This window comes from Capricornis sumatraensis, chromosome 16, assembly GCF_032405125.1.
Source record: "Capricornis sumatraensis isolate serow.1 chromosome 16, serow.2, whole genome shotgun sequence".
NCBI classification, from domain to species: Eukaryota; Metazoa; Chordata; class Mammalia; order Artiodactyla; family Bovidae; genus Capricornis; species Capricornis sumatraensis.
In genome coordinates, this window is record NC_091084.1 from 52,054,336 (window position 1) to 52,067,515 (window position 13,180).

At 36.9% G+C, this 13,180-nt stretch overlaps 1 protein-coding gene across 1 annotated transcript in view; it reads left to right on the forward strand.

Annotated features, from left to right (window-relative positions):
• NUP98 (nucleoporin 98 and 96 precursor) overlaps nucleotides 1–13,180 on the forward strand; it is an 87,617-nt gene that overhangs the window by 58,036 nt on the left and 16,401 nt on the right. Inside the window, exons 19-23 of the mRNA XM_068988802.1 lie at nucleotides 2,914–3,091; nucleotides 3,882–4,046; nucleotides 10,082–10,264; nucleotides 10,984–11,137; nucleotides 12,473–12,902. Coding sequence (XP_068844903.1) covers nucleotides 2,914–3,091; nucleotides 3,882–4,046; nucleotides 10,082–10,264; nucleotides 10,984–11,137; nucleotides 12,473–12,902 — 1,110 coding nt within the window. The remainder of the gene's footprint in view (nucleotides 1–2,913; nucleotides 3,092–3,881; nucleotides 4,047–10,081; nucleotides 10,265–10,983; nucleotides 11,138–12,472; nucleotides 12,903–13,180) is intronic.

Below are 13,180 nucleotides of genomic sequence, written 5' to 3' on the forward strand. Positions count from 1 at the left end.
TCCTCTGTTTCTTTGCATCATTCATTGAAGAAGTCCTCCTCTCATCACTATTCTCTGGAACTCTGCATTCAGTTGGGTATATCTTTCTCTTTCTTCTTTGCCTTTTGTTTCTCTTCTTTCCTCAGTGAACATCATAAAAAGAAGAAAAAGTGTTAGTCACTCAGTTGTGTCCAGCCCATGGGTTGTAGCCCACCAGGCTTCTCTGTCCATGAATTCTCCAGGCAAGAATACTGAAGTAGATTGCCATTTCCTTCTCCAGGGGATCTTCTGTAGTTAAAGACAGAGCTTTTCCTGTAAGATCAGGAATAAGATAGTATTGTTTGCTTTTGCCCCCAGCATTCAACATAATACTGTAAGTCTTAACCAAAGCAGTTAAACAAGATGAAAATTAAAGATACTCAAATTGGAAAGAAAGATGTTATGTTTTCTCTCTTTACAGATGATGTGATCTTATACGTAGAAAGCCTAAAAATTCCACGCAAAAATACTTATAGCTAATGAACAAATTTAGCAAAGTAGCTAGATGCAAAATCAACACAATAAAATCAGTTGAGTTTCTGTACATTGACAATCTGAAAAGGTAGTTATGAAAACATTTTTGTTTATAATGGCATCACAAAGAATAAAATACTTTAGGATTAAACTTAACCAAAGAGGCAAAACCTTGTACATTGAAAACTACAAAACATTGTTAAGAGAAATTAAAGAAGGCAAGTAAATGAAAAGATATCCCATGTTCATGGATCAGAGAATCTAAAATTGTTATCCATGCTACCCAAAGCAGCCTACTGACTTAATGCAGTCCCTGTCAAAATCCCAGCTGCATCTTTTGCAGAAATAAGAAAGAAAAATGATCCTAAAATGTAAAGAATCTCAAGGGTACCATGAGCAGTCAAATTAACCTTAAAAAACAACAAAGCTGGAGGAATCAGACTTTCTGACTTGAAAACAAAGGTACAGTAACTGAAACAGTGTGTTACTGGCATAAAGACAGACGTATATATATGGAACAGAACAGAGAGCCCCCACATATTACAGAGCCCACACAGGAGACCTGACATAAATGGTTAAATGTTGACAGAGTTGTCAAGACCATGCAATGGGGAAAGAACAGTTTCTTCAACAAATGATTTTGGGAAAATTGGATATACGTAACAGAAGAATGAAGTTGGACCCTTACCTTATGCCATAAATAAAAATTAATTCAAAATTGATCAAAGACCTAAAGTATAAGACTTAAAACCATAAAAAAAACTGGTAAAATATGTTTCACACTATATTTAACAAGAATTTCCTGGGTATGATACTAAATACATAGGCAACAAATAGTGAAAATTAACTAGATTACATCAAAATTTTTAGGGCTTCCCTGGTAGCTCAGACAGTAAAGCGTCTGCCTACAGCGCGTGAGACCAGGGTTCGATCCCTGGGTCGGGAGGATCCTCTGGAGAAGGAATTGGCAACCCACTCCAGTACTCTTGCCTGGATAATCCCATGGATGGAGGAGCATGGTAGGCTACAGTCCATGGGGTCACAAAGAGTTGGACACGACTGAGCAACTTCACTTCCACATCAAAATTTAAAACTTATGTACATCAAAGAACCCAATTAACAGAATGAAAAGTCAGCAAACCCTATCTAGTGTAAGAGTTAATATCCAGAATATGAAGAACTATTTAAAAAACCATTAAAAAAAAAACAATTAAAAATGGTCAGAGGATTTGGATACACAGTATGGTAGACAAATGGCCAACAAGCATATGAAAAGATGCTTAACATTGGTAATAACCCCATTAGGAGGTTAATTTAAAGAAAAATACCGTTTTTGCAGGAGTATGGAGAAACTAGAACCTTTGTGTATTTTGGTGAGAATATAAAATGTGCTCACAAAGAGTATATGGTTCCTCAAAAATTAGGAGTGACCCAGCATTTCCACTTCTGGGTGTATATTCAAAGCAATTGTAAACAGAGTCTTGAAAAATGTATATACCCATATTCACAGCAGCACTATTCATAATAGTCAAGAGATAGAAGAAACCCAAGTGTCCATGAATAAACAAAATGTATATGCACACTGTGGAATATTACATAGTCTTAAAAAGGAAGGAGACTTTCACATGCTGCAGAATGGATGAACCTTCAGGACATCATGCTCAGTGATTTAAGCCAGCTGCAGAAAGAAAAATACTGAGAGTCACATGATTTGAGGCATCTAGAGTGTCAGATTCATAGCAGCAGTAGAATAGTGATAACTTGTATTATACCTTCTTACCTCAATAAAAAATAATGTTAAAACTCATGTTTTTATGTGGTAATTGCTGTACTAGATGCAAGGCATACTGAATGAACAAGGGCACAGTCCTTTATCTTAGATGTTGCTATTAGAAGGAACACATTACCATTATTATTAATTCACACTCATTTAATGGTTAATGTTAATACTGTGATGCTCCTGATACCTCATTCTGCAAGCTTTTGTTGTTAGTGGTAGTTGCTGCTATTACTACTATTGTTTTTACAAAGTACAGTAGTAGTATAAGACCTTCACTAAGATTTAGGTCTTTGCATTAGACTTGGTCAAGGATGCATGGCTTTAAGAGATATTAAAATTAAATTGTAAATAATTGATGTGCCCTGGTAGTTTAAAATTAAACTGTAAATAATTGACATGCCATGGTAGTTTGAAATAAGTGGAGTTTGACGCTCTTGAACCAGATATTTAGCTAGTTGATATGGGGGTAATTCCTTACTCTTAACGCTAACTACCTTTGGAGCCAAGACTCAGGTTTATGAAACATCTGCAGAATAATTCCAAAGTAACACAGGTGCCTTTTTTGCTGTATATATAGATGTTACTTGGCTTTCTGGTCATAAATATGAAACATTTACATTTTACTTGATTGTACATTACAGAAAGGCTGAGGTTACATTGGATGGAGTTTGGCCAACAGATAAAACATCTCGTTGTTTAATAAAGAGCCCAGATCGACTTGCTGATATCAACTACGAGGGAAGGTTGGAAGCAGTTTCAAGGAAACAGGGAGCTCAGTTCAAAGAGTACCGTCCTGAAACGGGTTCTTGGGTCTTTAAGGTATAGTTGCTTAACCTTGTTCTCATAAACTGTAGTTAGAAATTATAAACGGTTTATAGTATATAAGTTACATAGTTCTGATAAACTGACAAAAAAGTTAGGGTTAGGGTTAGAAGAGATCTTTTCTTAAATTGCTTTTACAGATTAGGAAAAAGATACAAAGGTTGATGTAAAGATACACCGTAATTTACTTCAAATTACACATCACATTAAACCCCAGAGCAATACAGAGCTGTTATAAACTTCATGAGCACATGATTCAAGTTCTACATCCTATCTTATGACCACTTAAATACACTTTGGTGTGGTTTTTCTAATTTGGGAATATCAGGCAAAATTTTTGTCTCTTGATAAATCAGTTCTTCCCAAATAATTGTTCTTCTTTTAAAGATTTCTAGGGTGTAGAGGTTGACTTGCTCCGTTCCTTGCTAGTTTAGTCCAGTGGATTCTTTCTCTTCTAGACCAATTGGATTATTTAGCTTGTTGAAGGCCTTTGTGTAGGTCGAGAACAACTGGGGAGTATATATATGTAAAAATAGTAATGGCTCTTTTGGATATTTTTTTCTGCATTAATGTAAAGTTGATAATTATATTAGCAATTAGTACACCTACCAAACACCATCTAAATCTTAGAGAAACAATAAAATGTGGTTAGGTGACATTTCACTGTGCTTTAAATACTTTGATCTCCTCTCCATTATTATTTTTTTAAAGCTAATTCTGCAAGATTGCAGCCTTTCTGAATGTAACAGTTTTGAAATTGCTTTTGTTGGATTCTTCTCCTCCTCAGGTCTCTCATTTTTCTAAGTATGGTCTTCAGGATTCTGATGAAGAGGAGGAGGAACGGCCATCCAAAACTAGTACAAAGAAGTTGAAGACTGCCCCTTTACCTCCTGCAGGCCAGGCCACCCCATTCCAGATGGCTCTTAATGGCAAACCAGCACCTCCACCCCAGGTAGAGACGGGACAATGAATTTGAATGGAGTCCATGATACAGAAGTTGAAAGCAAGTCATTCAGCTAGTACAAAGCTGTTCTATGACCCCTCGAACTTTGAAGAGTACAAATGTATTGGCAGTCACGTTAAGAGAAGTACAAGGGAGAGGGCATGAGGTGGTATTGGCATCTGGTGTTTACTTGAGAGATTTAAAGAATTCTCTTTCTGTTTGGATCGTTCCTTCTACAGATTGTCATTCTTAAACACCCCCCCTCTCTTTTCATTTGGACTTGCTGAATTCTGTGTTCAGTGATCAACTTAAGATAGTATTTTGCTTGTGTGGGTTAATGCAAAGTAAATCCTACTTTGTTGACTACCTAATGTGCAGTTTAATCTTGTTACCTCCATGGTTTTTTAAAAGTTCAGTTAGCTTTCTGCAAGGATTTTTAACTCCATTTTTCTCAAGTTGTTTGCTTATACTTCAGGTAATCTCTTAATATTTGTATTTTAACAGATAATCTTTATGAAAATAAATAAGCTTTACAATATAAGTGAATTACTTGGCTTGGGGAGAGTAGGGGCTGCATTATTTATTGCAATTACTTGTATCGGTATTATTAAGCCAATATAAACCTTTTGCCCTTGTAAGGAAAGCTTTGTAATTTAAATATCAGGTAGTTTCTTTGCTGACTCATAAAAGAATTTTACTTTCATTTGGATGTTGTTTATATTCAATCAAGTTATAACTTTTTTTTTCTCTGCTGCCATATTCCTTCAAAGAAGAGAATTTGATAGAAAATTTCTTTGTAAAGCATCCTCTACCTCTCAGCTGCTAAAAGCAGGATCTTTGGAATTTTCCATGCTACAATTCTTACAGCTGCTGAAATGTGCAATTTTTATGATTGATTAAATAATTTCTTGGGAGGCAACTTTCTTGAGATTTTTGTGTATATGTGTTCATGTTTGCGTGCTTGGGGGAGGGAGAGAATATGATATCAGTAGGAAATGGGAAATATGATGACTTTTATGTTTATAATTATAGCATTTAGAATATCCCTCTATTTAGAATACATCTCTTCCGAACTAAAAAAATGCTGTAAATGAACTCAATTTTCCAGTTACCCACATTCATTTTGTCTGAATCATATGCTTTGTATAATCTCCCTTTCCAGTGTGGTTTTTAATCTTACAGTGTATGTATTTCTTAGGATAAGAATCAGATAACCTTTTTTTCTCCCATTAAAAGTAATATGTAGGGTCCTAAAGATACAGTTGAAAAAGAAAAGCTTCATCTTGTGGACAGATCAAATTTATACGATGTTGGCCATCAGTGATTTTTCCAGAATACAAATAGTAAATAACTATAAAATCTTGTGATGGCATTGTAGTAGGTAAGAGTCTTAAAAACTGAGCACCAGAAAATCTCAGGAGAACAAGTTTCTAGGACTAAGGGGAGGTGGTAAGGATCAAAATGGGCATAGAGAGTATCGTGAATAGGTGTCTTTCTCAGATAATACCATTTGATTGAGGAAGTGGATGGTCCTCCTTTTGGATGGAGAAGGGAGAAATGGGTAGACTTGTTTAGATATTTGGGCTAATGTGTTAGAGGAGAAACAGGGAGCTCTGGAGAACTTTTTTGTCCTAATGCCTAGTGACCTGCATGATGATAGGAGAAATGCCAGTGGCTGCGCAGTTTTTAAGTTATTAGCAACAGAAGCTACATTTTACTTGGCATGAGGAAAATAACCTGAGTCATCTGAATAAACTGGAAACAGCAGTCTTCTCATCTCAGCAACAAGATGACTGTCTTCACACTCACCGGGCTCCTTGAAGAGATTGATTTCTGTGATACTGTGTTCTTTAGGTCTGTTCTAGCTGTTTTTCTCTGACTTGGGGCAAGGGTTGGGCGGTTCCCTAAGGCATTAGAAAGATACATAGTTTTGTTTAATGATTACATGTATCCTACTATCTATTATATAATCTCAATCCCCTCTTTGCAGTTCATTCTTCAATCCTGCTTTGTTCCTTAAAAAGCAGGTGAATCTAAGCAGCCAGAAAACAGACCCTAAACATTAGACCACAGAGAGCTCCCCTTCTATTAAGTTAGAGAAAAGGCAGAAAAACCTTAACCACAGATGAATTAGGGCAGTTGTAGAAACATTTGTTGGGTTCAGTTCAGTTCAGTCGCTCAGTCGTCTCCGACTCTTTGCGACCCCATGAATCGCAGCACGCCAGGCCTCCCTGTCCATCACCATCTCCCGGAGTTCACTCAGATTCACGTCCATCGAGTCCATGATGCCATCCAGCCATCTCATCCTCGGTTGTCCCATTCTCCTCCTGCCCCCAATCCCTCCCAGCATCAGAGTCTTTTCCAGTGAGTCAACTCTTCGCATGAGGTGGCCAAAGTACTGGAGTTTCAGCTTCAGCATCATTCCTTCCAAAGAAATCCCAGGGCTGATCTCCTTCAGAATGGACTGGTTGGATCTCCTTGCAGTCCAAGGGACTCTCAAGAGTCTTCACCAACACTACAGTTCAAAAGCATCAATTCTTTGGCGCTCAGCCTTCTTCACAGTCCAACTCTCACATCCATACATGACCACTGGAAAAACCATAGCCTTGACTAGACGGACCTTAGTCGGCAAAGTAATGTCTCTGCTTTTCAATATACTATCCAGGTTGGTCATAACTTTCCTTCCAAGAAGTAAGCGTCTTTTAATTTCATGGCTGCAGTCACGATCTGCAGTGATTTTGGAGCCCCCAAAAAATAAAGTCTAACACTGTTTCTACTGTTTCCCCATCTATTTCCCATGAAGTGATGGGACCAGATGCCATGATCTTCATTTTCTGAATGTTGAGCTTTAAGCCAACTTTTTCACTCTCCTCTTTCACTTTCATCAAGAGGCTTTTTAGTTCCTCTTCACTTTCTGCCATAAGGGTGGTGTTGGAGCATTTGTTGTAAATGCTGATCTGAAATGCGGAGTTCAGCTGATTGCATGTCCCGTGGAGAACTTTGATTCCATGTGTCTGGCATTGGAACTCAGGCATATTTATATCTTAAGTGCTTTCCTCCAGGTAATTGAGATATGTACAGCCTGGTTTCAAAACTGTCAAAAGACTCCAGATCTTTAGCAGTGAGGTAGAGAGACATGTAGCTTTCTCCTCAGCCTTTTACTGCAGTGTAACTTGTGTTCAGTCCTGTCAAGGCACAGTAGTGGACTTGCTCAGGAAGTTAGCATTGTTCACTCGATAAGCACATTCAAATAACTGTAAAAACTGTTTAAAGGGAAAAAAAGGATTAGAATTTAGAAGAAAATTCTGTTTTATCTTGTATTTACTTTAAAAAAAAATGAAGCGGCAGCTATCTAGCCTGTTGAAAAGTGGAAGTTTCTAAAAACTTTAAAGGTTTCAGTCATGAAACCTCACCTTCCATATATCTAAAGAAAGTCACTTTACAGATACTGTCTGTTTACTTAGTGTTTGTCATGGGCTTCTCAGCTCCTCACCCCCACACTCTTCTTTCCTTCCTCAGTTTCTCCTGTATCACCAGTTTTTTATTAGTCTGCTTTTCTTTCTAGGGCTGGCTCTGAAGAACCACCTGATCTCCAAAGATTTCTCAGAAAATAACGTCTTTTGGGGTCGTTTATTGCAGTTACTTAGATATACTTAAAATTCACACATGAGGGTTCTAGGAGTTTACCAGGTCCTCAGAGTTTAATAGTAATTTACTTCCCCCATCCACTTATTAGATGATACTAATTTTGAAGTCAGTACATGAGGAGGAAGCAAATAAAACCTTGATTGCATAGCATTCTTAAAGATAGTCTTGAGGAGGAAGCAAATAAAACCTTGATTGCATAGCATTCTTAAAGATAGTCTTGAGTCCCTCAGTTTCCAGACTTTGATAAAATCCTACCAGTTTGCTTCTAAAAGTGTTCTAAATGAGCACCTCTTTTTGTTAGTCCTTTGTTGAATAGTATAGTAAATTGAAACTCTCCTCCTTCTCCTCCCTTTCCTCTCATCTATACTTGCTCCTTATCCTTTCATAGTTACTAGCCTTTTCTCCTGTGTGGCAGGCACTGCATTAAATAACTAAATGTTGTGAATTTAACAATGTGGTTAGTGTTAGATATAGAAAATAGTAGACTATGTCTGCGGAGAAGGCAATGGCACCCCACTCCAGTACTCTTGGCTGGAACATCCCATGGACGGAGGAGCCTAGAAGGCTGCAGTCCATGGAGTCGCTGAGGGTCAGACACGACTGAGTGACTTCACTTTCACTTTTATGCATTGGAGAAGGAAATAGCAACCCAGTCAGTGTTCTTGCCTGGAGAATCCCAGGGACGGGGGAGCCTGGTGGGCTGCCGTCTATGGGGTCACACAGAGTCACACACAACTGAAGCGACTTAGCAGCAGCAGGCTATATCTGCTTTCAAGCGTTTACAGTCTGGTGGGACAAAAATAATATATACATGAAATTATAATATACATTGTATAAAATAAGTATAGACAAGGTATTATGGGAGCCCAACAGAAAAGAGTATCCTGATATTTTGACAGAGGATGGGGAGTGTTATAACTTTACTTAAAAGTGAATTGGTTAAAAATGAACATACCAGGGGGGCATTGGAATGTTCTTCTAATTCCTCTAATTATAATGGTAGGATCACCACCAGGGCTTTTAAATTTTTTTTTTTTAGAATTTTAAAGCATCAAAGTAGCTTGCCTGTAGCCTCCCCAATAGGTTTAAATATATATATATATATATATATATATATATAAAACTTTTGTCTTTTAACCATTTAGCCTTCAGTTTTGTTAGAGCAGTCTTTAGGGAATGTTCACAACATAAGTAACAATTCACTACATATCCAACACCTCAACATTTCTACAGTTATAGATGGCAGTAGTCATTCTCTTAGTAAGGATATTTGTTAAAGGAATTCAGGGGAGTAAGAGATAATATACTATTGAAAATAAAGTTTAAAAAGTTACACTAATGGTCATTTCTTGGTTCAAAGAAATCATGAAACATTTTTTAACCACCTATTGTATAATTGGATCCATTTGAAGTCTACTGTGAAACAGGCCATTCATGAAAGACAAACCAGAAATTGTGGAAGGTTAGTAATCTACAGATGATATATTATGAAAGAAAAATAGGTAGAACAACTTTTAGCTTTGAGAATGTTTCATAAATTAGCATAGCCATTTGTTAACATTTTACCAGATCATGTGTGAGTTTAGGACATATTTAATGTGAATTTGCACTGAGCCAATTTTACAGTATGTTTCAGCTCTCTGAATGTTTACCTTTTCAAACTGTTACTAGACTGTTAATCATGACTGTATCTTTAAAACTCACTAATAATTGTAAATCTAACTCTTGATACATTTAAACATATTTAAACCTGAAAGAATTATTCCCAGATTAAAATTGTTCCTAGTAGTACTTTGTTTTTTTTTCTTCTGGGAAACACATTCTTCATCTGATACAATATCCATGTGATACTGCCCAGGTGGAGCTAACCTTAGGATTCAGTCTCCCAAAAAATAAATTCCAGGCCCCAAATTGTGTTTGTGATAACTAGAAATTTATTTCTAAATGCTTTTAAGAAAATGCAAAGGTACTAGAAACTTTGGTATTTGTGTCTTTTATTCTCTCTCCCCTATGGCTTCTGGCTGCAAGGCATTGTGAGGTCATGGTAACTCTGTATAAATCAGAAAATTATAGTTGCTAACTAAATCAAGTAAGGCATAATCATAGTCTGAAGTTGACTATTTTTTCAGTATGGGTGCTGGCTTAGGTCCAGGCTCCAGACCATAATATTATGAAAGGGTAATTCCATGAATCTTCATTTGGATCCCAAGTAATAATAGAGGAATTTGGGGGAAATTGTTCTTCAATACTCTAGCAAATATATTACTTCACATGATGATAGAATGGGCAGAATCTAATGTTATATCATATTTTGAATAAAGTAAATATGGTCTAGAAGCTCTATGTCTATCTGGTGTCATTTAATGCTGCTTCCCTGATCTTTCTGCTGTCTACAGAGCCAGAGCCCAGAGGTGGAGCAGTTAGGGAGGGTTGTGGAACTGGACAGTGACATGGTAGATATCACCCAGGAGCCAGTTTTGGATTCCATGTTAGAAGAGAGCGTGCCTGAGGATCAGGAACCCGTGTCCGCCTCAACACACATTGCATCTTCACTGGGAATTAATCCACATGTGTTACAGGTGAAGTCCTAACCCACCCTTCTTATAAGAATCCAAACTAGTATTCATCTTCCTTTCTTAATACCAGGCCTTTTCTTTCATTAGTCCTTTAAGGGCATTGAACAGTCACTGGAATGAGAAAAAAACGAATATGGCCCATGTCAGGCATCATTTTGCCATTGGTGGAAGGAAGGCTATATTGAGATTCAGAAGACCTAGAGTCTAGGCCCAGTTTTGTCACTATTACAGTGTGACTTTGGGCAAGTCTTTTAACATCTGTGAGCACTGATTTTTCTCTATAAAATATTAACTTCATTTACAGAGAGGTTTTAAGGCTCTGGAAAGTGCTCCACAGAAGTGTGGTTTTTTTGTTTTTTTTTTTTTAATTATAGTTACAGGTTTCTTTAAACTGTCTCAATTTCTCCTTGCCTATGCCTTTTGTCATTATATGAATTTAGCCTTTGGCTTATATTTGACTTTAAAATTAATTCATTCAGCAAATATGTAAGCTGCTGCTGTGTGCCAGCCTCTGGTGAGACTATATACAAAGCAGAGAAGTTTTATGTAACTTCTGTCCTTCAGGCACATACACTATAACAGAGTTAGACACACAAATGTTGTACTAGCTCTGGACATGACCTGAAGCAGAGCTTTTTAATTGGTTGTTGTAAGCTGTGTTTTTCTTTTATGGCCTTTGGATTTGGGGGAGCACATTCATCCTATAGATATTGCTTTTTTAGATCATGAAAGCATCATTGCTTGCTGATGAAGATGTAGATACAGTCTTGGATCAGCGCATCACTCACCTTCCTTCTAAAGCAGATACTTCTCAAGAAATATGTTCTCCCAGGCTCCCCATCTCAGCAACTCACTCATCAAAACCTCGTTCATTAGGTACTGTAAAAGATGCTCTTTTACAAGAAAGCTGTAAAGTCTGGCTTTTCACATTTCTTCTAAGCTGAGTCAACTTCTGTAGCAGACAACTCCAAACTATGATCACTGGTGCAGACGCAAAGTTGTATGGGAAAAAAAAGCATTTGTGTTTTGTTTAGGGGTTTGTTTTTATTTGCTTATGAGTGTGGCTTAGATAGTAAGTTCAGTTCTCCTAATTTTTATCAGACCTTAGAAGAATCAACAAGTTGTTCTGTACTGTACTCTGTGCAATTCTAACACTATCCTTATTGTTTTCTAGGGGCAAATGTTGCTTCCTATCATGTATAAAACTTTTCAGATTTCTGCTTTCCCCTGAAATTTGCCAAATTTCCAGGAAAGCAATTTCCTGTTTTATTTTAAAGCTTTTCTTATCTCTTCTAGTGGACTTATAATTATGTGGGATTGGAGCTAGAGTATTGATATCAATAAAAGAGTTAAGTAGGTATAATTTCAAAACATTTTGAAAGCCAGAAGACCTACCAGGAAGGGATTTGTTCATGTTGCCTTAAAAACTGTTTATTTTTCAATTCTTTTGCGTACCCTTATTAACTTTCCTTTAAAAAATGCTTTAATGAAGCATCAGTTAAACATTTATAAGCTTTTCTATAATGAACACTACATGAAAATCTTATACTTCAATCAGCAATTCCTTGCTTTAGACAGGAAGTAGATAAAATTGAAAAACAGGCAAAAGTAACAAAAACTATCCTGAAAGGCATATATGCAATTACAAGATATCTCAGTGGATTTGGTTTCTTAATTCTAGCATTGAGCACTGGAGTGGGAGGAATTTTGAATTTTGATCTTACCAACTTTTTATATTGACTGAAGAGTAAACATTTGCATTTTGATAAGGGCGTGAACATTGGTGTCAGATTTACCTGGGTTTATCTGTCAGTACTGCCACTTAGGAGCTTTGTACAAGTCACTTAACTGGGCCCAGTTTTCTCATCTATAAAATGAGGACTGCAGTGTTCTTCATTTAAAGTTATTGAAGGATGAAATGAAACAGTGTATACAAATGGATTATATAGAGTCTGCTTCAGATAAGTGCTACATAGATTTTTTAAATAATAGTAATAGTGTTATTATTGTTGTTGACATTATCATTAGAATTCCTGCCTTAATTTCCCACGTGAAAATTATTTCTGCAGTCTGATATAACCTGCTTCTAGTCATCTATATCGGACTTAATTATTGATAGTTTAATAAAACTATAATTTCACCCTTGCTGGTTGTTATTTAAGAATCAATAGGCTGTATTTTCTAATAGTCTTTTTTTCCTCCTTATTTTAGTAAGTGGGTTACTACAATCAAAATTCACAAGTGGGACTTTCCTTTCACCAAGTGCCTCTTTACAAGAATGTCGTACTCCCAGAACATCATCGTTGATGAATATCCCATCCACATCCCCTTGGTCTATTCCTCCACCCCTGACTTCTGTGTTTACGGTGCCCAGCCCAGCCCCTGAGTTTCAGCTGAAAACAGTGGGTACACGCAGACAACCAGGCCTAGTCCCTCTTAAAAAGTCTGTCACCTATGGAAAGGGGAAGCTCCTGATGGACATGGCCCTATTTATGGGACGATCATTTCGGGTTGGTTGGGGCCCCAACTGGACACTCGCTAATAGTGGAGAACAGCTGAGTGGTTCTCTGGAACTGGAAAATCATCAGATTGCTGACTGTATGGAATATGGATTCCTACCTAATCCAGTAGCTGTTAAATCGTGAGTCACATTTCCTTGTTTTCTGAGAAAGGCAATGTGGTAGGTGAACAAAAGCTTTTCATCACCAGAAGACACAAGGTCAGGGCTCCACTTTTTGATTTTCTAGATATATTCTTAGTACAGTGTTACTGGCATAATTAAAAATTATGTAATACTTACCTAATGATAATTATTAATAACTTGCCATTAATAACTCCCATTTGTATCATCAAGGTATGAAGAGTATATTAATTCTTACCTAATGGTTAAACTTCAGTTGGAAAAGATAACAGACCCAA